This window comes from Odontesthes bonariensis, chromosome 4 (genome assembly GCF_027942865.1).
Source record: "Odontesthes bonariensis isolate fOdoBon6 chromosome 4, fOdoBon6.hap1, whole genome shotgun sequence".
Lineage (NCBI taxonomy): Eukaryota > Metazoa > Chordata > Actinopteri > Atheriniformes > Atherinopsidae > Odontesthes > Odontesthes bonariensis.
In genome coordinates this window covers 9,096,952-9,122,623 of record NC_134509.1, presented here as the reverse complement: position 1 = coordinate 9,122,623, position 25,672 = coordinate 9,096,952, and the positions used below count along the sequence as shown (strand labels likewise).

Genomic DNA, 25,672 nt, shown 5'->3' with positions numbered 1-25,672 from the left:
TGATTCCTGACAGGACAGTGAGTATCACGTCTGAATATTCATAGAGAAAAGTAAGGGAAGAAGAGGATTAACAGCGAGGCCTGAAAAAATAGGGGGGCAACATTTTTCAGGAAGGTCAGAGGCCCGGAATCAACAGAACAGTTTTAATATTCCTAATCCTGGTGGTGTGTCGGTCCTATAGGGGTGGGAGGGTGTGGGAAAGGAGAGAGGAGGGAAGACGAGTGAGATATGATGAGATTAGGGCTGAGGGAGGGGGAGCGAAAAGATGGGATGAGCTTCTGATGGCACAGCAGGTCTGGTCTCCCCTGGGGACCACGGGGGCATGAGAGGAGGGGCGATCACCACTTTGCAAAGGACAAAAGGAGGGAAGGAATGTGTGTCTGTACTAATATTTATTTTAGTGTGTGTGTGTGGCCTCTGCCTGCCATGCTTTCTACAGTACCACCCGCAATGACAAGTCCCCCATCATCCCAGTAGTCAATGTCACAGCAACCAGTCGAAACAACTGCTCGCCAGTGAGAATCCATTCTCTCCCCATGGTAACCAGTTCAGTCAAAGTGATGGCAAGGCAAGCTGTGTCGCTATGAGATGATAGCTAACAAATGACCCTGTTAACTTTCCACCAGATTCTTGGCTATACTGGATAATAGGTACTGAGTTTGGCCTGTTTGATGTTGCTGCTTTGGGCAAGTGGATACAGCAAGCCTGACTGGATTTAACCCTTCAACGAGAAAGATTTACAGTCAATGCCTAGTTGCATTTACAGATGAGTGTGTGTGTGTGTGTGTGTGTGTGTGTGTGTGTGTGTGTGTGTGTGTGTGTGTGTACGAATGTGTTTGCTTTGTCATTGGAATGAGTTGTTTAATTTATAAAATGCCCTGGTTAAGCAGTAGGTCATCACCGTCTTGGCTTTTTGCTATATTTTGTGCCTTTTTTTAGTGGGATACATGACCCACGTATCGTGGCCCTGCATGAATGTCCTCTTGAATTTGGATCTTTCCATCACAGATCCACTTGTCACATGAACAAAAAATATACACTCAGTTGATGGGAGGACACCCATCCTCCCATCAACTGATCCTTTTACTTTAAAGATGGAAAATAATGTCAGATGAATGAAACAAGTTCAAATCCTGAGTTCTTGTGTTAATGCACGAATGTACTATTTGCATGAAGATGCTGCCACTCAGAATTACCTCTCCCAGCCAAATGCATCCAATTTCCAGCCACCTTCCATCCACTGGAAGGCCCCCTCTTTCTCCATGATTTAGCACACAATGAGCTGGGAGGCGAAGGGCCCATATATGGACCAGCAGGCTATTCTAAGTGGATGCATCTGTATTTCTATCAACATCCTCCAGAACATAATATTTTGATAACTTGTCCTGAACATGACCATAAATGTAAGGTTAAATCAGATGTGATATGGGATGAACGGCTAAAAGTCTGTTCATGTGAGTCCAAGAGACGTAAATTTCGTTATTCGCTCAAGTCTGCAAGGATCCACATGATTGATGTGAAGGCAACAAACTTGAGCTGAAGGCTATTACACTGTGCTTGGCATACCTCAGCCCAACCTGTGAGTAGCTGCTATACTTTGTGTTTTTCTAAATAATGCTCAAAATAACAAAAGCTTATCATCAAATTAGCAAACCAGCGCCCACCATATTTGGAACTGAGGTATCCATGTTCAAAGACCTAGCGCATCACATCAAAACATACTTGTCCATGTCCAAGTAATAGATTCTAACAGAGCAATAAGAATGCTAAATATTGAATCAATAATCTCATTCATACATCTTGTGACTTCCAGGTGAAGTCGTGAGCATCTCTAAAGCGGATGAGTGACAAGAAGTTCTTCAAATCTGCGACTGAAAAATCCAAATTCATGGACTTCAGGACTGTGATGGCAGTAGATCAGATGTAGGTCCTGTTATCAGAGCTTTAATGCTTCTGTCGATGCATTGTGGAAATTACTGTCTGACCTGGTGCTGAAATTACTGTTTGTGAGAAGCATTACATGATCTACAACCCTGTGTTTGCCTGGGCAGGCGATCCGAGTTTTGTAAGACTGGCAGGGAGGGATGCTTAATCTTGTTTTAGTGACTCACGGTCAGTGAGGGGGATGTTGACATATAAAACTAAAGGCACTGTCCTTGTTTTCAGCTGGTGTGGTTCAGGTTCAATAATGCCTTCGAAGGATCAAGAGAAAAAGATAGAAGGAAGGAAAGGCTCCTGCTAAGTTGCACACGGGCAGCTCGGCTGGTGGGCCATCATAAGAATCTTCTTTAGAGTTGTGTATGCACAACTTTTAAGGTCTACAAATGTAAAAGGATCAACTCTATTACTATTTGAAAAAAATCAAGATACAACAAAGATTGAGAAACTAACAGCTTTTTTCAGTGTTCATAGTTGTGTTTTATATAGCTATATTTTATTTTTCACATTGCAGATTTGGTGCTAATAAAAACTACACAGTAGCAATGATCCGCTACAGTCAGTCACCCAAAACAAAGAAAGAAAACAAAAAATGTGTAAACACTCTCAGACAATGACTAAGAGAACAGCACGCACCTTTAGTCTTTTTATCGTAAAGACAAGTCCAACACTAAATTCAAATGTGAAAAACTGAATGCGCCACTGACATTGGAACTTCTCACCTCTCTTACTGATTACTGACTGAATCTTGTGTGTACATAATGAAAACAAGAATCTACATGGGTTAAGGAAAACATTGCCCTCTCACAAGATAGAGATAGTGGGGCCCTCTGACATTTGGGAGGGATAACACACTGAAAGGCAAATCTGTCCTACTCTGAATATGATGGGTAAGGCCTCAACCCTGGTCAAACATTGTCACAGCGCAGAACTGATGTAGGAGACAAGAACACTTTTTTTTTTAAAAATAAAAAAAACTTACCCATAATTTTTTCACAAAAGCAATGTTTTATAGGAATTATTTCAGGATGTCAAGTCAAACAGCACAAGGACAAGCACTCAAAAAGGGGAGAAGAGGAACATGGTTCTGAAACAAGTCAAAAATGGCGCCTTTAGAACGATGATTGAGTCTCTTTGTGCTTTTGTCAGCCGATCCACTGGGGGGGGCCTTCTTTGGGGAGTTTCAAGAGAAAAATAGGAAGAGTAAGAGAAAGAGAGACAGAGCGAGAGGGTGCCACTTGTTCCTGGTTCTTCATCTGATCATTCAGGAGGCGGATAAAAATGGCATCTTATTAAGTGGCACCTGTGTCGACTGATACCAGGCAACAAACTATAAACAGGAAAATCACAATCTGATCACATTTATAAACAAAGATTTCTTCTTATAATGAAAGTTTTTCAGGTTTCGTATTTCACTGCATTGTCATTATCATATCATCACTATTCTAGCACAACAGCATGTCACTATCATAAATCATTACAGGCATTCACCCTCATCACAGACTGCAGTGCAGAAACTTTTCTTAATATATTACTTTGTGTCTCCTCCATTATAAATAGCTCTTAATCAGGACTACTAAATCTTGGCTGGGGAGGTAGGATAGCACCTTCCTGCACAGTAACACAACCTGGTAGAATAGATTTTGGTCTGACATGAATGTATAAACTGTTTTTTTTTCTGTAATTTTACAGTGGAGGGCTCAGATTCTAGGCTGTGCTTTACTAAAAGGCCTGTATTTTAGTTTGTGGCATTACAACCACTTTAAATGCAAGTGTGCATGTGAGGCATGGATGTATTAAGAGAGCTGGGAACAGAGCCATCACTCAGGCTTGCTGTTTACTTTTTCCAAGTTATAATCTGCAGTATTGCAACTAAAAATCCCCTGCAGCCCTCCTATAAACCAAAAATAAACATGCTACCTTTCAAAGTGTCGACAAGACCGCTCAAACTCCAAACAAGGTCTGTGGTTTTTATGAATCTATGAGGTTTATAGATAATAAAGTCTCCCCAGTGTCTGAGGAAATAAGTTTTATTTTGGTTACATCATTAAAAATGTATGCAGGTCCACTGGATGAAAACACTATTGTGCATGGACAGTGGCAAACCCATATGCAAAAAATATTTTTGGCTCACTAGTTAAACAATTTCTTGTCAAGTGAGCGGGTGCCATCTTTGGCATCAGTTATCCAGTTCTCATTAATATATCCATGATGGGAGGGTACAGTTTTCCTTATTGGGGAATAACTATGTTTTTTCCCATAACTCTGGTTTCAACCACTAAAACTGTTCGCTAAACCCCACCCCTAAACAGGAATAATCCAATCATACCTTAACAACAAGCTCCTTTTACTTGGTGGGGGCAGATTTGACAATAACAAATCAAGGCCAATCTCCAACACTGGCCAAGCTGCATTTAGTGAAGAAGCATACCTATCATTACAATGTGCATATTAGAGATAAAAAATGTCTATACCAGCTTTATCTAATCTATTCAATTAAATAACCACATTATTTTTTTTTAACATAACACATGAAAGTTGCTGCTATGCACAGGGGATGCCAATGCGAGTCAGGGGTTCAAGAGCTGGGACATCTAAATCTCAACCAATCCCTCTGGTCCCGGTTTTTGCACCATGGGAACTCAGGCCCCAGTTGAAGGCTATTCATAAGAGCACTGGCCGTTGGCAAGGAAGGGGAGGAGGAGGATCAGCTTTCAAAGTAGCACAGAGGTTCTCAATGCAAACCCCTTGTTCCTGACAATTCTGGAAGCCTTGTCAGCCATCTTCCCCTGACGGCTGTGGGTTGTGGTGGAGGCCGCCTATGGGTTCTCCTCTGAAGCTAACTGGTATGCCTGGTCGGCTATTGAGGCAGACCCATGGATCCCTTTTACGATTACCTATGGTTATCACCTACAGTTTTCCAGAGAACACCAGTAACGAGTATGACAACTCCCACCTCTGTAAAGGAGGTGCATGTGTGGATATTGCCCATAAAACTGTCCACATAACTGTCCAACCTTCCGAAAGAAACGGGCCATATGGGAGGTCAAAACTGGGGATTCTCTCTTGGTTCCCAACCGGGATGACGGACTTCGACCCGTTCTGGACCTCAGGGGTGCAAAATGTCGACAGTTCCCAAAGTGAGATAAGCCTTCACTGCAGGAGACTGGTTTGCCACAATCATCCTCAAGGAGGCATATTTCGAGAACCCATCTGGTAGGGGCACTGCCATTTTCTGACAATAGGTTTTGAAAGCAGAATATTTGAGTTCCGGGTTCTGACTTTTGGCATATCTCTGGTTCCTTGGACATTGATCTGCTGCATGGATGGAGTCCTTACACCCATGAGCAACATGGGCTCTGGATCTTGAATTATCTTGATGACTGGCTGGTCTGTATTGTCTTAGAGAAGCAATGCCACCATCATATAGCTTTGCTCTTAGAGCACATTCAAGGCCTGGGTCTCCACCTAAACCTCCAAAAGAGCAAGCTCAAGCCCTGACAATATTTTTGGGTATGGTTCTGGACTTGAGGACAGCGGCTGTCATTCTGAGCCAAGAAAGGCAGCAGGCTTTCAAACCTGCGTCACACGCTTTCAGCTGACCTCTTGGGTTGACTGGGGACTCTTACCCTCATCTCATGGGTCTCATGGCTGCTATGGTTGATTGCTCCTCTTGCCTCTTGCAGCCTGTTTGGGCACCTGCTCAGTTTGGGCCTGTCTCCACATGAATCCCACCAGACCAAGATACTGGTTTCTCTGGCATGTTGGTGGAGGAACAGGGGGCATGCTCTGGGACCAGTGGTCTTTCGTCAACTGGTCCTCACAGATGCATCCCCGCAAACTGAGTCAACAGACACTGAACTGTCCACTGGGTGACCAAGAACATAAATGTCCTGGAGTTAAGAGCACTGATCCTTGCACACTGTCATTTTTTGACAAAGGTGAGAGGCTTCTATGTCATTGTCAGGACAGATAGCATAGTGATGGCTCCTGGCCTTAGGTTTGCTACGGTTTGTTGTGGGGAATATGCAGGAAGCCATTGCACCATCCACTAAGGCTGCCTAATCCTACTGCTCACCACACAGATCCTTACTTGGTTTTAGCCCAGCAGATCGTGCTCCTCTTGCAATCTCAGTCTCCCAACAAGTCAGGTGTTGTCCTCTGTCCAAACCTGGCATTCTTGCCTAAGGTCCTATCTGAGTTCCATCTGTCCCTGTCATATGAGCTGTGGTTGCTGTCCTCCTCCAGTAAGGACCATGATTCTGAGCAAAGTCAGACTACACTGTCCTTTCAGGGCTTTGGCAGAATATATCTGCCACACGCAGGCCATCCATAAGACAGATCAGCTCTTTGTCTGTTTCAGCTCCGATACTTTCGTTAGGCCCTTTAAACCTTTCAAACTTTAGCAAGCAACAACTGAAAATTAAAGAAATGATAATACACAGTAAACAGTGACTTTTGATTTCAAGTTGGACACAAACCTCAGTCTCCTGAATCAAAGTCCTGCGTCTCTACCATTCATCCATTACAATCTGCCATCAAACATGGACTTTATCACTCTTTATACAACGTCACCTGATTTCCTAAAGTCTGGATGGTTACAAACAGAGTTTGTAGCTTTGTCTTTTTTAGATTTTTGTACATCTTTATTTTACATACATTAGCTAAGCTACGTTTGTCTTCCTCAGTCTGAAATAAAATATTTGTTTCCTTTAAAAATTAGGCGAAATTTACTACATATGTGCTCGGCAAGAATGGAACATGTAACAGTTACAAAAGTAACAAATGGGGTGGGGCATAGCGAACATTTGTTTATTAGACATTGTAATCCCAGAGGAAATGTGTTGAATCTACAGCAAAGAGAATAGAATAAAGAAATGGCTGATTTTGGTCATTCAAATTTAGAAGGATTGGATTGTCTTTTACTCCACTGTAGAATGGCATAGAAAATTGATTGATGTCAAGTCATAAAAATACTGCCTGAAAAACTGATTTAGTTCTAATCAGCTTGAAAATATGCACACCTTGCTAACACAACATTTTACTCGGACGATCACAATGTATTCTCAATGGTGCACACATAATCCATAAGACCTCTCAGGTTTATGTATGACTGGTTTAAAACAAGATAGATATTATCATATGTACCTGTTGACAAAATAAGTCCTATATCCTCAGTGTAATGTATACTCTGACAGTACTGAGCTGTAATCAAGGATTGTGTTTGTTGGTTTAAGAGCCAAAGAAAATGCAAACTTCACTGACGTCAAAAAATTGGAATCTTCTCTGCGTCGTAGTCTGCGCGTAGGTAAGTTTTCACTGAGCGGTGCTGGTGCTATCCATCCCTCCCTCCCTTATCTCCTGCTCATCATCCTCTTCCTTTCTCTTCAGAAGGGGTCAATGACGATCATAGGCTGAGGCTGTTGCAGTGGCAGCAGGGCCTGCCCCCCTTGATGTTGCGCTATAATAATACGGTGACCCTGCGAAGACAACACAAACACAAGTTTCAGCAAATGTTTTTTAAAGTGTAATATTATTCTCTATAAGTTAAGAGCAATTCATAACATGATATTTATAAGTGTGAGGCGCTTTGGGACCAGCATTTTGGGCTCTCCTGACAGCCATTGGAGATCTTCCCAAGTTCTGCATACCTAAAATCTTTTTTTTTTTTTTCAATCTTTAAATTGTATTGTATATATTGTAATTGCACAACCAGTTGTTGATTGTTTACTTAATAATTTTAGGGTGAATATTATTAGTTTTTAAAATGGCTGAAATTTGACCAATATTTTAAAATGATAGTTGCTGCTCTATCATTCATGATTGATACAAAAATCAGTAGGTAGGTTGGTGCTGAAAAGCTCTTGTTTGAAGATGGGAGGGGGAGGGAAGGGGTTTCTTCTAACTGTACTCTTTTCTAAAAAAAAAAAAAAAAAGTCACACTGGAGGGGCCCTGAAGTTTGATGAGATTATCAATCAATTATCAATCATTATTATTTTGTTATGTCAGTACCTGCCATTAGTCACTGTCTGAAGTGAGTAGCAGATGTGGAAGCATAAAATCTTTAATACATGTGGTCTGACATCTGTACCACATCACAAGAAAGCAAGGGGCACCCTTTAAACGTATGTGGGCTTGCACTGCGAGTGGAAAAAGTCCATTCCTGATCTCAGCTAATAATATCCTCTACAGTTATCCATAATATAATAAAACTGCTCACTTAAAACTGCATCATATTGGCAGCAAATCACATAAAACAAAACAAAACAAAGTATCAGAGTTGTGAGCTGTGTTAATATACATCTGGTAATGGTGGTTTTCTGCCTTTAGCTGTGCAGTTCTGTTGCAAACTGCTCTCTTGCCCACATGTGTGACTCATAAGGTAGAAATAATGGTAAATGTTCATAAAAATCCTGAAAATTCAGAACAACATGTGCACTCTTTAGAAGTCATGTCCCCAATGCAAATACCCCCATTTAATCCTAAACATTGACATAAATAACCATCACTTTGTACTGTCCCCTCTGGGCTACTGCTGTAACATGGCTCTGCATTATGACTACCCGCAGTGTTTTTGTATGTAGACTGCTCATTCTACAGTGACAAAAACACAAAGTTTGTTATTTATTTTTATACAATTTTATTCTGATGGAATTGTAGTTATTAATAGATGCATTGGTTTTTTAGATCACTCCAAATGTCACGCACTTCAGATCACTATTTGGCTCTAAGTACTACTGAAATATGGGAAATAATCCCCCCAAAGGTCATGATTCATTGTCAGTACATTGTCCTCCGAGTACATTTGACCAATCTAAAAATTTGTTTAAAACTTATATGTCTGTCTACTTCTCGTTTCTTTTCTCAACCAGCTACAGTTGTAATGTCATCTTGTTCACTGATCTCAGCAATTAACTTGGAGAGTTATTTCTATTACAGATAAGAATGATGGTTAAAATGACAAAAAAAAATGTGTCTCAGGTTGTAAAAAATCTGAATTCTCTGTTCAAATACAGTGTAAATGTGAAATGAGCTGCTTCAATTTTCTGTTAAGATTATATTTTACTGTGAATGTGAGTAGTGAAAGGAAAGGATGAGATGACATGGGCTGATGAAGCTAATGGCAGAAAAAAGTCTCCCTTTCATTTATGACCAATAGAGAGGGCTCAGTATACCCTCTCTCCTTCTCTCTCTCCTTCTCTCTCTCTCTCTCTCTCTCACACACACACACACACACACACACACACACACACACACACACACACACACACACACACACACACACACACACACACACACACACACAGACACCATCTAAGTGACTGTCTAAGTTGACACACTGAGTACAGCTCTACCACCACTGATCCCTGGAGTCTATTCTCTCCCAAGGGAGGAGGTCAATTCAATACCGTGACCCCAAAGACATACAGAAACCCACACTCACACACCGTAGAAAAAAAATCACTTACACACACACCTGTCTCTGTCACTTCCATCAATCAGACTAGCTGTGTGCTGACAGGTTATGTCTGTCCACAGTCCAGGTAATCTCAGGAGCCTCTTTGGGGAAGTGAGGCATTAAGCCAACCTGACAAACTCTTTAGTCTCACTCAAGACTTCAGATGCCCTCTCTCCCCTTTTGCCTCTTTTTTTTAAACTCCCCTTTCTTATTTTCTCTCCTCTTCCTATATCCATCCCTGCCTTTCTCGACTCCCCTACCATCAATCTTAAACCTTTCAGTCTCTCCTAATGTGCATCTTGTATCCACATTATGTGTCCACTCATCCGTTATCAAACTAAAGCTCCCTGTCCTCCTCTTCATTTCTTCCCCATCCTCTGTCTGCACGTGTACCAGACCCTCACATTTGTCTCTCTTTCCTTCTCCACCTACCTTGCATCTGTCCTGCCTGGCTGGTGAAGAGACTGGACGAGCAGCCGATCTCCGTGCCCAGGAGAGACCCATAATCCTGTTGAAACACTGGGGACAGAGGGATGGAGGGAAGGAGGGGAAAGGAGAGGTGAGGAGAGGAATGGGAGGAGATATACTATAGTTAATCACAACCTGATCTTAACTTTGACCTTTAATGCCATCACCCCCTGACTGTCTCACCTTTAAACGTGACCCTTGAAATGGCTCCCAAGACAATAATTTTGATGCTGAATGTTAATGTCTCCTCTTAAACATCCTCTGATGCAGGGATGTGAATACTGGCAGTGGTGTCTATGCGTTTACATTAACTGGGATGAGGATTGATATAGTACAAGAAATCCTAATAGAGTCCAGTAATCAGTTTTGGTTCATTGATATCAATAATAAAATAATAAGTATTTTGTAACACGTGCAAAAAGTATGTACAATGTTGTTGGTTTACATTATGAGAGTAACTGCATCCAACATAAAACTACACGTGATCAAAGACGGTATCCTCCCCAAGACCTGTACAACAAAATGTGTCTCCTGATCTGTTCTTTCCTCACTCACTGTAAGTGTGCCTCGCCCTTTCTTCAAATGCATTATCACATTATTTGCCAGCATTTTAAGGGAAGTCCCTCCACAGAACCATTAACATGCGTGTGATGCACTCTGTTGTGAGGTACAGCAGAGAATGAAAAGTAATGTATGTGGCAAATGAGGCTGAATTAAATAAATTTCACTCATATAGTGATATATTGATCCAATTCTGGTAACCAGAGGTGGCAACAACAATATGGGATGCACCAACCTAATAGGCTTGGGTTTGGAAATCTCCATGACTCATTGTACGTGGAATACTGCGGATGGGAATACGGACTTCCGGAAAAATCTCCACCTGAAAGAAAGCACAAAACAGAACATGTTTAGGAACAACAGAGGACCGAGATGATGATATGCCCCTTTTCAGTTTGTCCGGATTGGACTTTTTTCGGTTGACCTATTACGTCAATTCAAACAATTTAGCTAGTGGCAAATTGGTACCACGGCGAGCAGGAAATTGGACATTGTTACAGTTCTTACAGACATTGTTAATTTCTGCATACTTCTTCTTCTTCTGCGTGCCAACCTTTTTGTTACTTCTGGCTCAAAAACTGCAACATGTATTGTGAAGACTGTGCAGCAGCACACCTGGGCCAGTTTCAGTACAAATTAAAGCGTACATGCAGGAGAAATTTGACACCATTTCCTTTGCCTTAGACAGGTGCAGCTGATTCAGAGTGCAGCTGATTCAGAGTGCTGCTGCTTAAGTCCTCACTAAGACCAGAACAATGTTCAGTTCCTTGATCACTACAGCGGTCTCCTGGTCATTCTAAAGAGTTGATTTTAAATACTGCTATTGGTTCAGCTTTAAATGGTGCAGAGCCTGAGAACATTTCAAAACTTCTGGTACGTTTGGAACCTTACTGACATCTTAGGTTATTCAGAACAGGTTTGCTTTCTGTCCCCAGAGTTCAAACTAAACACGGAGAAGCTGCTTGCATTGTTGCTGAATTGTGCTATATAAATGCATTTCCCTTGCCTTGCCTTGTTTTTAACATAATGCAGACTAGTTGATAGTGACTGAACTGCAGAGCTCAGCGAGACTGTACTGGCCCTGCCATACAGTGGATGATAGTGTAGCTTTTCTCCCTCATTTACTACCCGCTGTCTGGGGTCTACTCTTCCCTCTTGTCTTCTGCTCCGTCTCCTCCCTTCATCCTTTTCTCTTTATTTTTCTCACTTGTCCTCTGGCCTGCCCAACTACAGCCCGCCCATCACCCTTCACATCAAAACAACATTCTTCTCCATATCTTCTCTTTTTTTCCCCATTTCTCTGCTGACTTGCTCTCCTTTTACACTCTTTTGCTCTTTCTTTTCTCCTGAACCATCCCTTCTCCCAGGGGATCCCTCTCCCATAGCTGACAGTCACAGACCCTGATGCCCCCTCCTTCCAGCCTACCCCCCTCCACCCATTCCTCCTCTCTGCCTCTCGTTCTGTCGGTTCTGCCTCAGTGCTCTCCTACACCCCCTCTGAGTGTCAGCCCCCCTGCTGCACAGAGAAAGACAGAAAGACAGAGAGGAAAGGAGAACGGCAGAAGAGGGTTGCTTGTTTAATGAAGGTATGATATGAGACAGAGCGAACAAAAAGGAGGATAATTTACCCGAGAGGTGCTGAGATAAAACATGCTGGAGAGGCAAAGTTTGTAGATTATCTCCCTTAATAATTCTAGTCAGCTCATGGATTCAGGCAGCTTTGAAAACTCGCTGAGAGAAATTGAAACATTGACATTGTTTGTGTGTGTCTGTATACAAGTTCTCTTTGTGCAAGTGTGCGCACTTATGTGGGTGTATGTTTAGCTGCGTCTGTCAGGTGGGGTCGGGATGTGGTCTCCATGGCACCCCTGGGTGCGAACATCCTCTCCCTTGTCATCACCGTAGTGACGGCAACGTGTCAGGTTGTTTAGGAGACGAGAGGCGGAGGGGAGAGAGGAGGAGAAAGAAGGCTCAGAGGTCTCCCTTGTGCAGCTCAATGTCAAGGTCGCACACACACACTGTCAAAAACAAACACACATGCACACAAACAATCACATACACTGGCCTAAACACACACTCAAATATACTGTCAAACCTGAGGACAGGACGGGGTGAGCACAGGAGGACGGGGCGACAGGGTTACCCATCTTTAGACGTGTTGTTTCAACATGTCTACGGAGATTTGGAATGTGTGTGTGTGTGTCATATACTGAATTATTGGGAATACACAGAGACAGCAACTTGTAAACAACTCTGTTTTTACTTTGTTCCACCGCACCATTTGTGTTTTTTCCTTCATGTTTGAGTAGCTTACTTCGCACTGACCATGAGCACCGCTGCTGGTGTGAGCGAAAGAGAAGTCAGAACAAGAATAGTGTTCCAGGATTGAAACACAAAAGCGCTGTGGAAGGGAGTGGAAGGGAATGAATGAATTAGTCGTGGGTCACTGGTGATTCTCATTAAAAACAAATTACTAATGTTGAGGAGGGACAGCTGTGCTGCTGTGGCTGGTTTCTAATGATACACAGGGAGACACACACTCACACACAACAATGGCACACAAACACACATGCTGCCCTCAGGGACCACTGTCAGCCTCAGTGTAGACAGACAAGACAGAGGAAGTAGCAGCAAAGTACACTCTCTGAGGACCAACGCACCCATATACACGCACACACAAAACATACACACCCAGAAAGAACTTAACAGATACATAAGTACAGATATGTTGGCATGATGGGTTGTTGATGAATAAGAAAAGCAAAGTAGCATAAAATGGCAATACTCCTGTTGAGTGAGTGAGTTCAAATCATCAGTATAGGTGGACACATTCATGTCATGGTGATGTTGTGGCAGCATATATCTATCTTCTATTTCATTGCGAGGCTCTCCCTCATTTTTGGTAACGAGAAGCAAGTCTTGAACATGTTAATCAAAAACCTTTCAGGTAGAAAACTTGGCTAAGGGTTGGGCTGGCTCCAGAGTCTGCAGTTCCAAGCCTGACCATCAACAAACCCTGGCCTGTGTTTTTTTGATTATTGATGTCTCTCTCGTATCTGTCTCATGATGTATTTATTCTTCCTGTTCCCTCACCCCCTAACCGGTCGAGGCAGTTAGCCGTCCTCCCTGAGCCTGCTTCAGACAATGATGTTTCTTCCCGTTAAAAGAAGACGTTTCTTCCCACTGTTGCCTATTACTTGCTTGGAAAGAACTGTTTGTTTTTTTTGTCCTGAGATGGCTTTCTTGCTATGAATTGGTGTTTTACAAATAAAACTGAATTGAACTGAATTGAATTTGATATATTGTTATAATGTGCTATGCTTTTGTATGTGCGTGTGCGGTTGTACTCACCTGGTACCATGCCAGTGAGGGAGGGGGTGGAGTAGCTGCCCTGTCCGGTGGGAGGGACATGAGGAGGGTAGCCTGGCAGAGTTGTGCTAGATAGGTCTCGACCTATAATGAAAAATATGCTTCCTGTCATCAAAGTCTTACTGCTATCAGTGTCATCATCAGTATCAACACAATCACTTATACACCAGTGCCATCGAATTTATCAGTTATAGCTCTGCACCATACGGTTTAGGGTGTTTTTAATGAAGTGCTGAGATCTTGTTTTGTCCAACTTGCAGCCGAAAAACTAAAGAAACTTGAATGTTACTTTCACAGAAGAGGAAGAGATTAGGAAATGTAGATATATGAGGCTGAACTTTGAGATAAGGATGCTCAGAAAAACCTTCCACAGACTAGGTGCTCTTGTCTCCCACAAAAATAGTCTTAAAAGGTAATGCATCAGCAGTGTAAACAGTGAAGAGACGAAAATTCCTATTAAAAACGCCCCACAATGTAACTGAAGCAGAGCACTCTGACTTTGCATTATACTGTTCACCCCGTCACCTGAGACATGTTCAACTTCAGCACAGAAAACAAGGACATTAACAGTTCCACAGCTAAGCCAGCCAAACCAGTGTTAGCTTAACTTGATTATAGACCCTTTTCAATATTAGTAATAGCTTGTATACCTAAAGATATTGATCACTTTTAACATTGTTGTATTGTCTCTTAACCTCTTAAATCAAATTAATAATGAGAATATTAATCACTATAAGGAGAAAGTGTATGCAAATGTTGTCATGTTCTCCATTTGTGTATTTACTTATTTATTTATTTAATTTGACCTCAGGGCCATTGTATCACAGTCCTTTTTCATGGGAAACATTCAAGCATCAATGGCAGTTAATCACAGGTGTTAGAAATGACTTTAATGACTTTGCTGCATTTCAGTATTTTTTAACAAAGACCTAAAATTGAACATGTTTTCATATTAACATATGTACCTGTTGTACATTATTTTATCATCATTCATTATCATGCTGTTGTGCATTTACAACTACAAGAAAAGTTTTTGTTACTTTCCACCCCTTGACAGCAGTCATATAAAAAGACTCTCTCCAACTGTATGTTGGAGCATTAAAATGAGTATTACAAAAATGATACACTCTCCAGCAGCTAATTTAGAATCAGTCTGTTTCTTTTCTTTCTTCCTTCCTTGTTTTCCATCCTTTGGCATCTATTAATTTACCAACTCCCCACTCTCTCGTTACCTCCGTCTCCTTTCTCTATCTGTCAGTCGGTGGATAGGATATATAACTGCATTAGACTACATGACAGTGTGTCACCCCAAATCATTTCTCTATGTTTGCACGCGGTAGACATTGGAAGTGCGTGAACAGGGTGCCCTCCATTCATCATCATCATGTAAACACAATCACACACACATGCACACCCATCAGCAACCTCCTCCTGCTGCATGCACACACACATTTATCATCATCATAAACAGCTCAGATTCTAACACCATCAATTCCAATCACTTCCCCTCCACTTAACCACCACTAACTAACTGAGAGAAGGCAGAGGGGGAGAAAAGCGGAGGACGGCGGGGGGAAGGGGGGGGGGGGGGGAATAGAGGAACATAAAAGATGAAGGGAAGGGATAATAACATGAAACAAAATAAAGACAATAGGATGGACAATGGAATACAAAGAGAAAGGAGAGCTGTAAGTACTTTAAGAACAAGAGCCATGGTCAAGGAAGTATTAATTACCATCACATGTAAATAACCATATGCCTCTGAATTTTATACTCATTTAAAAATTGTCACTGATTGAATAAGAGGTACTATTAGTTGCTTAATAAACTGCTCAGTGGTTTACAGAATATTCTAAAATGACATCATGTTTTCTCTTGTGTTCTTGTTTAATAATATGGTCCACAAAGACTAAGGAAAGACATGCTGCACAGAAATGCTATAAGACCATTTGAGGTCATTTAGAAATCATATGGCCGAGTAATTTTCCACTCACCAAGGGGCTTCATTTTTAAGATGCCCGCTCTGTGCAAATCTTGGCAACTTTTCTTCATGTTAGCGCCTTTGTGACGCTGTTTGGTTTAAGCTAAATGCTAATGTTAGTGTGCTCACAACAGGATCATTTTAGCAGGCATAAGGTTTACAGTGTCCAGTAGCTCATTGTGTTTTCATACAGTTTGTGTGTTAGCAGTCTCATGACTCATGGTTGAAAGTGAAATAGCTATGTTGGCCTGCAGCGCAAAACTACAACTAGTTTCTTACACAGGTACAGCTTCAGTTTCAATTCGTCAGCACGTCAATGTTTTACATCACAATGCATGTTCATACGTATATTGCTTAATTGGACATATACATGAAGGAAGGAGGGGATAGCAGAAGCTGCTAATACTTGTACTTAGATGCAAGAGATTGCTAGTTCAAGACATCATGTTTTCCACTGTCACCGCACTTTTCTACCTACCTCCCCCTTCCTTTTCCTAACTTTTCTGAATCATTCCCACACTTGGCCTATGAGTGGTTAGAGCAGTGGCGGCTGCTGACTTTTAAAACAGGGGAAGCCCATATTACGCGTTCAGGGTTGTAGTGGTTCGTGCCATCCCAAAGCAGAAGATAGAAAAGTTCAAAAGAATTAGTTATAACATAGCTGTGTCTAGTATGACAAGTTTGCCCAACAAATACACAGAAAGAAGGTATAGACTTTGAAAATTCACACAGCAAGGCCAAAATCAAGTATGATCGAATCTAAGGACTGTAAATGGCTGGATCTGTGGCTGGATCGGAATCTGTGGAGCATTTTTTCTCTCTCATGATGGACAAACACTAACTCCAATCATCACGACACAGCCCCTCATATTGACACGCCCACGTCTAATCTACCCCCAGAGACGCCGAGCAGCCTCGGAAGTGATGAGTTTTTGTCGATTTAGCCAATGATGACCTAGAATTGTAGAAAAAAACTTGACTCTCCCGCCCCCTCCTCGAAGCCGGGCAGCCCTCGGCTCGGAAGCCTGGCTGTTAGTGGCGGCTTCATAACATGATTTCCTCAGTGAACGGCGGCGATTTCAGAACAAATCACTTCATTAAGCTACAGGACAACATGTTGTAGTTATGAAAGTAAATGCAGTATTGGGCATATCTTGTGTTTTGTGAATAACTGTTTTATCGTCAATTTAACATTGAAGATGTAGCAATTTCGCCAGAGAATGGGAGAGGCTGTCTGGCTTCCCGTGTTGTCTCTGAATAGCCGCGGCTGGGTTAGAGTTAAGAGTTAAGTACATGGTTAGTGTTCCAACTTAAAAGAATGGAAAAATCTAGTCACAGTTTATACATTTTACTTTTCCAGCGTAACATGGCTGTCATGTAATGTGAGTGCTGCCTGTCAGAAAACAGAGCCTAGAGATATGCTGACATCTCACGATATACATCTCATAATGGAAATTGTTGTCACTATTCAAGATGTATACTCAATTACCAAAGTACCAGACAATCATTAAGGAATCAGACATTCAAAACAAGAAACTGATCAATTATCAATCGATTTGGACCTAAGTTACTCAAAAGGTCTTCCATGAAAATTTTCCTTAAGAAATAAAGAAGTTATTACACAAGGTACTGTATATTGAATTATTATAATGTTTTTTTTACATCATTTCTCATATCAATAACAGTCCACACCAGAGTGTCAGTCATGCACTGATGTAATGGAGCAATGAGGGATGAAAGTAAGAAATAAAGGAAACAGAACATGGCTACAAATCAGGAAAATTTACAGAGGCTTCTGCTTCTTTTTATCGAATTTTTTCTGTCCTCCTTACCTCACATTTGCCTGTTCACTTTCTTCCCTGCATGTAATTCTTTCTCTCTATACTCAAGCCTCCCTCTGTCCCTCTCTGCCTCCTCTCTCCTGTCTCATGTAGTAAAGTTTTTCTCAGTGTTTGACGCGACAGCGAGGCATTAGTGCAGACGGGCTACTCATCCGCTCAGGGTCAGTGCACAGGGCATGGAAGGGAGGGAGAAGAGGGTGGAAAAGAGCAGAGATGGACTCTCCACAGCCAACTTAGAGGGGGCAGACAGGGCCAGATCCTCAGAGATGTGTGTCCGTGCATATGTGTGTTCATGTGCACGCAGTGTATTTGTGCATATGTATGCCAGTTGTATTGATGTATCTGTTCTCCACTGCTTTGCTTTAGAGGTCAACAAACAAGTACAAGTCTCCTCCACGCTCACTTGCAGCTACAGATGAACAGACATCCTCTGTCTCTCTTACTGTCTGCCGATCTAACTCGTCCTCATCAAACAACCATCAGAGCAACACATGTCAAACGTAGAGGGGCCGAGGGAGTGCAATGTGTCCCTTTGTGTGTTTGCACTGTTGCTGGTTCAGGGTAAAAGAAAATGCCCTGCAGATTTGGGAAGGTCTAAAAAAGAAGGACTGAGCTTGTGTCCGGGGGTATCAACACCTCAAGGATGCAATAACACTGCGTCAAACACACAGACATCTCATCCCCTAGAGGGAGCTCTATTCAGAGGGAAAAACAGGCAAAGAAATGCATGCATATTATTTAGAAGGTGTGTGTGTATGTGAATATGAATGTGTGCGTTTGCATGCATAAGCAGAAATGGAAATTTGTTCCCTCTCTCTTATTCTCATTCGCTGTGTCTATGTCTCTTTCTCCTCTCTGGTATGTGCAGGTAATATCCCTCGGTGGTTTCAGAGAGAAAAAAAAGAACCCATTCCCAAGTATCCCAAATTCCCAGATCAATGATTTCCCTTATTACAGATGGGAGCGTCAAAGCCTTGTCCAAGTGCTCCCTGGTCTACTTTTAATTAACCACTGCCTCTCCCAGTGCCCCTAAGTGGAGAAAGAGGAATAGATGAGACTCACTTTTCCTCCATCCTTACACCTTTCTTTTCCCCCTTTCCTCCCCTCTTCTGAGATCCAAAGCACTGAGCTCTTTAAGCACTTAAGCACTTAGATCACATGGTTTAAGACATTGCTGAGGTAAAAAAACAACAAAAAAAACATTTGGCTTTCTGTGTTTTATTGTGTGTGTTTTAATAGTAGTACAAAATGCCATCTGTTTTAATTTTGTTTTATGGACGTTTTCATGATATGAGGATGACACAACCAGAGGTTGGCTAAAGATTGTTTTCATTTTGAAAAGAAGTATTTCCCTTCATCTTCTCCAAGTTCATCATCATGCTGTTTGCATTTTTTTTTTGTAGCCATAAAAGAGAATAGTGATTTTATAGTATCTATTAACATCAGGCTGTTCATTTCCTTCTGGCTGAATGTACTGAAAATTAAAGAGGTCATAAAGGTACTATTGCTGCCGTGCAATCGTTCTCATCTTTTTGCATAATAAAATGTTATTTGGTTTAAAACTGGCAAGACTGGCTTTGCCACAAAAAATAAAAAAGGGCTCAAATGCATAGATATAATGAACAGAGTAGGTCTGCGTTCTGGTGGGAAAAAGCAAGAAAAAACACATCTGCACAAGGAAGGAAAATTGTGTCTTCAATTCAGCTAAAACAGGTTATCTGAAGAACATTAACCGAGCTATACACAAACTTTATTGGGAGCATTTAAGTATACCTTCTTTTTCAAATACTTTAAAAAGTGACCAAATGTTACTCCGAACAAAAGTGCAGTTAGTAGCCGGAAGTCTTTTTTACCTGGAACAAGAGAGTAAGACTGTGGACCAGACACACTGGCTCCCAACTCTGCTCCTGAGCCCGGATTGGCCAAATTGTTCTTCATCTCGTCCAGTCCACCTGCAAGTGAAGCCATGGCTGAGTAATCTGACGTCTGGAAAGAAGCAAAAAGCGGAAAAGAGCAGATTTAATAAACAACAAATCCAAATCACGATGCTGTATGTTGGATATAACACAGTAGACACAGTTGTGCCCTGGGCTGCTTACAGCAGTGATCAATCTGTTTGTTGTATCCCACTATATTTTACACCTTCCTCACAGCAAAGAGCAAAGGAGCTTTTCCACAAGCACACACACACACACACACACACACAAACATACTGACATAGAGAAACACACCTACAGCTGAGAGTTCATTGATCTGTTTACAAAGACAGGGATTTACTGTACAACCAAGTCCAACAGTCTATAACCACAGGATCAGCTTTCGCTTTCTCTTCATCCCTTTTATCCTCACACTCAGGATGTGCACAGTTCATACACACACAAACATATACATTTACACACATACACAGTGGCATTACATAGACCATGGCTAACACAAAGCCTCTTGTCTCCCCAGATACCAACAACAATAAGAACAGTGATCATCTCAACGCACATGCACACAGACCCCCAATGACCTTAACACACACTCACACATACACACACACATTATAGAGGTTCAAAACCACATGACAAAGCAATATGTGGTTGTTATTTAGTTGTACAGGTTTTCTCCTCTGCAAACTCTCAAATCCTCTACACTGATGTGTCAAATATACAGTAAATACAGGATGTTGTTTAACTTGACCAAAATGTTCTGAATTTTCTTATGGACAGTGGGGAATGTTTTATGTAAAATAATTCAAAGCCAATAATACAAAGACAAAGTTTTCATGTTTTAAATGTCCAAATCTGGATGCGAGGGTGAACATTCATTCTCACTGTAGTAAGCTCAAATCATAAATAAGAGACACTTTGGAAAATGCAAAAATGTAACAGTATGTTAATGCATAAATGAAACAATCAGATGTCTGCAATGTATGACGGGGTATGACTTTTGAATCCATTACGGCATTTTGAAGCAGCTCCTGGAACACACACAGACAGGCCAGAGTGCTGCTGTATGGATGCTTAATGAAAGCTGTCCGCTCACCGGTGTTTGACCCCGACTCAAAGCCATGACCCATACATCCTCATCTCTCTGCCAAATCTGTGTTTCTGTGTGAGAGATTATGAGTGAGTGTGTGTGAGTGTAAGTGATGATTTATAGTGATGTCTTGGCACTGATGACCTGGTAAATATGGATTAACCAGCAAAGAATCTCAGGGCTGCTACATTCATGACAGACCAATGACCTCTCTTGTAACTGTGTATATGTTCTTGTTTTGTTGTTACCTCCTTAGGACCTTTTTTGGTAAAATCACTGGCCTTGGTGGGACCAGTTGTCCTTATGAGGACCAAAGAATGATCCTATTTAAGCAGATCATTATTTCTGCAGTCAAGGCTAAGGTTTGGGCTAAGGAGCGAATTCATAGGTTGTAAGGTAATAGTTAGACATGAACCAGTAATGGTTCAGGTTAGATTTGTGAGGGTTTGGGTTAGTCTGAAAACAATGAATGGAAGTCAATGGCAAAGAAGCCAATGGTTAGCAGTGCAAAGTTGTCTGTGTGTGTGAGAGCATTTGCTCACTCTTGAATCTATTTTATTGTAAGTTGCTTAATATTTGGATATATTTGTACACCAGGTATTCAGAACAAGGGATTTCCTCTGAAGAATTTCATAGAATTACTTTGTTTATTCATTTTGACTGTTACCCTCATGCATTTTGACCTCTCAGAAATGTGGAAAAGAAAGAGATATCATAATCATGTTACATTCGCACATCTGTGCAACAAAATAAAAGCGGTTTCTTCAGGACAGTTAAAGATTTCTTCAGAGCACCGTGACTCTGATCGATTGGATCATCAGTTGAGCCCACTTCAGTATGTACAGTACATCGGTCAGGGCTGTCTGTGGCTTTTGCAGTGCAGGATTAAACTTAAAACCAGGAGGCCACAACAGCTGATTTTACTAAGCTGCTTGGAGTCACCAGAGCTCCACATTTAAAAGCAGCTGAGTCTCTCAATAATGATGGCTCAAGTTAAAACTTTATTTACAGCTTTATTAAACATATCTTGCCTATAATATAGGGAATGGATGCATAGAGTAAACATACAGCTGGTGTTGAACTCCTTGCATCTGCATGTTGAAGTACTAACATCCTTTTTTTTTTGAAAATCACACTTCTTCACACCTTCTTTTCCTATGTGCTACTGCTGAACAGTGTGTCTATGTATGTATGTGTGTGTGTGTGTGTGTGGGGGGGGGGTTACACTAATGACACCAATCAGAATTTCCTTTAGGTGATGAGGTGAGAGTTTTGCAATGACCCTTTTAATACGTCTGCATGTGTGTGTATGTGAAGCTCTAAGTGTAGGCGTTTGTTTGTGCTCACTGACCTCTTAAACACCCCTCTGCTCGTCAAACACACAATACAACCACTGGACTGTGACCTGCCAAATAAGAGCTCACCCTGTACACTACACACACATTGCCTCCTCTTTAGACTTCAGACACATTTTTAAGGTCTTTTTGTCTTTCACACTTAACCCATCAAACAGGCAGTTTTTATTTTTTATTTTTCACCCAATCAAACACGCTATCCCCTGTACCCCCCCCCCCCCCCCCCCCTCGTCTTGGCCACACTCTGTCTTATTATCATGGCATCTAATGTGTCCATGTATCCATGTGTAGATGAGGGCCAGGCAGCAGTAGCAGCAGAGAAGAAGGGGTCTGCCGTGGTAATTGGCCATGATGAAGTTTGGCCAGTGGGGTGACAGGCCCGCTAAGGAAGATGGATCATTCTCATTCGCACCCGTAAATGTTGTCAATTCCACCGCTCATACAGCGCCATCAGCCCTCATCAAAGGGGAGGGACGCAGCTGCCAAGCTGGGGAGGGGTTGGACTTGGGGGTTGGCAATACTGGTGTGGGTGCGTTGTACTACAGGGCAGGATGGAGAATTACAAGAAAAGGCGGCCGGCATGAAAGGAGATGAGTAGACACTCATGAACCACTTTATTAGGTACATCTGAGAAATCTACTGCAGTCCAATAAAATTGTTCCATGTATCGTGTTGGAGCTGGGAGTTTAGCATTTAAGAAGCCATGAATATCTCAGATTTTATGATATTGTCAAAAAAGGTTGTAGTTTTTGTTCATTATACATATTAAAGTGAGTAGTTGCGAGGTGCTGCATTGCATTAAAAAAAGAGGTTCAGGAAATGAACATGATCATTTTTATTTGTATCGGTTTTATTTGTGGAGATGGAATGATATTTCCCTCAAATCGAGCATTCTTTGGGCAGCTATTAAGCCTTCAGATTCGCATCCGTACATGTTGTCAATTTCATGACAGATCACTTGAGCACCTCGCTGTTAACTGAAGCAATACACCAGTAAGCCCAGTTGCAAGTGAACAGGGTTGTCATTTCATGCTTTTGGAAACCATGGATACATATGATTACCCAACAAAGGCTCCATCAGCATGCACAAGTTTGCATGAGATTTTTTTTTTCATCATTGTTCCATTCTCTTGCCAGCCCTGTGTTAGACCATTGTCTCTTGCTCTTTTGTTAAGTTTAGACACCAAAACTACTTTGCTAGGGGTCAGAAAAATATTATGGTTTGACATAAAAATAACCTGATGTTATCATTTGGCAAGATGGGAGTGACACATCTTCTTGATAGTTTTTTGATTTGATGTGATAGAGCATACTACTGTAAAAGTGTCATTTCTTTGTCAACTAAAACAAAGCATTTATTTCTATCATTTAAATACACATGATCTTCTCATAACATGATTATTACAGTCGGTCTTAGTCGTCAACACGTCTGAAAAGTACTTTTCCATAATAGTTCAACTCTCTGATACCAACTCCACTATTTTACACCTCACTCAGTCTTGCACCCTTTCACTTTCACACAGCAGGTTGGTTCGCTGACTCAGATACGGTAAGGTAATAGTTCAGTCCAAATCTCACATCAATAACAGATGAGCCCTAATCGTCCCACTGAAATGCACACACACACACAGAAGCACAAATCGACTGGCCCTGCTGGTTTGCATCATTTGCATAATAGTATTTCCTTTTTTCTCCGTTCTCCAAATAGCTCCCGATTTCTCCGTCTCCATTTCTCTCTCCCTCTCGCCACATTGTCTTGTGTACTCCTGATGGAAAAAGGCTTGACTATAAACAAACACAATTCCCTGAGTGGCCCACAGACAGAGGCAGGGATTGTCGGGGAAAGAATTTATCCACACTCAAACTAAGCGTGGCAGCAGTGAGGACAATATTCATTTTCAGACGGCAAAGCCAAGCAGACCACATCTCTGCTAGGGAAAAGGCAGTGAAAAGTTTGAATATTTCAAATGACAAATTTGAACTAAAGATATTGGTTCAAATTTTACAATTTGATATTTTATTGAGAGTCATTGCTTTGTTTGTTGATCCAGAGTAAAATAGTAGGAGGGGGATTGCAATAAATCTGGACATATTTCCTATTGTTCTGTTTGCCAACAAATCTCTTCATGAAATTAAAACCAACACTGAGCACATCCCGCTAACAAGTGTCAGTCACACACCCAACAATACGCCACAAACAGTGCCAGCTGAGGCAAATACGCATCTGGTTGTGTTAAAATCATTTCAACTCAAGTGTATACTTTTTGGGTCCAGACAATCCTGCTTTTAGACTTTCCTTCAGTTGAATTTGCTAATTGTTGTGCTAACTGATCGAGCTAGTAATTATTACCAATGCAAACTGGTAACAAGCAATAACTTCTATTTTGTACATAGAAACACTGTAACCATATGGTCACTGATAGAGGTTGGACAGTACTATGTGTGCGACTGATTTAATAAAACACAAACTGACAGATGTGCTAATAAACAGTTTATCACTTCAGCTATCACCACTTTCAATTTGCAGGGTTATTAGTAACCCTGCACATTGAAAGTGGTAATTGAGAGGTTAGAGAGTTTTGACTACTGACCACTCAAGTCAAGTTGACAAAAAACACGAGTGACATCACTCTGCCTATTCTTCTTTTCTTATGTCCAAGTGGAGCCAGTTTGGTTGGTGCTGGGATGCGCACTTGGACCCGGGGCAGCATGGATGGGTGGGGGCTCCGTCAGCCCTCTTGATTTATCAGCTGGGTAATAGGAAGTGATTGAAGGGAAATTCAAATGAACTCTCTCTGACGGGCACACTTGCAGACACACATACGAGCACGCACACATAAATTAATAGTGGGGCTTAATAGACTACAGGGAGAAGAGGAAGAAGAGCAAGAGAGGGAGATGAGATAAAAGGCTGGCTTGTTAGAGGAAAATATATAAAGAAAAGGTCTCAGACAAACAGGATAAATGAGGAACCATTGTCGACAGTTTGCATGAGATTTCCTTGTGAGCAATTTGACTTTGTGCATGTTCAAGTACAGTGAAATAAGAAATAAGGCTTTTATTGTAGTGCAAAAAAGCTAAAGAATGAAGAGGAGCTGAACTTACGGTATACTGGTTTACATGTTAGCAATTACAATTGGGCCTCTTCTTTGCTCATGTATCCTCTCCACCCTTTGCTTTCTTTCATAAAAACACACACTTTGTTAAAGTCACTCCAACACAACATCACTACCAGGGTCAATTCTATCAGGCATCTTTTACGACTGTCAGTCCCTCCTTGAGAATCACCCTGCCTCTACTGGCTCACACTCACAAACACACATGTATACACACACCTTAGCCCACATACCAAAGAAGCTGATCTGTAGCTGTCAGTGTGTCAGTGTGTCAGTGTTAAGGGTATGACTGTCAATCATCCCCTCAGGGAAAAAGGGCGGCGTTGACAGAGGCGAAGGCACAGTGAGAGTGATTTAGATTTGTGTGTGCATCTCTTTTGTAATGCAGTGCTTAAAGCCAGTTTGACCCCAGTGCGACCCGGATTTTAAAGCCCCTATCCCAGACCTCGACCTCATTGGCTTGACCAGGCTCAGAGAGGACGCTGACCTGTGAATCATGTGTATTATAGTCTTGAGTTTTAGTCTATAGAGCTACTTCAGGCAGTCCCTGTCGACCTCT

General features: G+C 41.6%; 1 protein-coding gene across 2 annotated transcripts in view; it reads right to left on the bottom strand.

The window, feature by feature from the left end:
* Positions 1–1,706: 1,706 nt before the first annotated feature.
* The window catches only part of pax5 (paired box 5), a 57,617-nt gene continuing 33,651 nt past the window's right edge, over positions 1,707–25,672 (bottom strand). For both annotated transcript variants that reach the window (XM_075462825.1, XM_075462826.1), the window contains exons 7-11: positions 19,472–19,604; positions 13,779–13,880; positions 10,663–10,749; positions 9,831–9,917; positions 1,707–7,418 (exon numbers count right to left, since the gene is read on the bottom strand). In XM_075462825.1, coding sequence (XP_075318940.1) covers positions 7,336–7,418; positions 9,831–9,917; positions 10,663–10,749; positions 13,779–13,880; positions 19,472–19,604 — 492 coding nt within the window. In that variant the 3' untranslated portion in view covers positions 1,707–7,335. The remainder of the gene's footprint in view (positions 7,419–9,830; positions 9,918–10,662; positions 10,750–13,778; positions 13,881–19,471; positions 19,605–25,672) is intronic.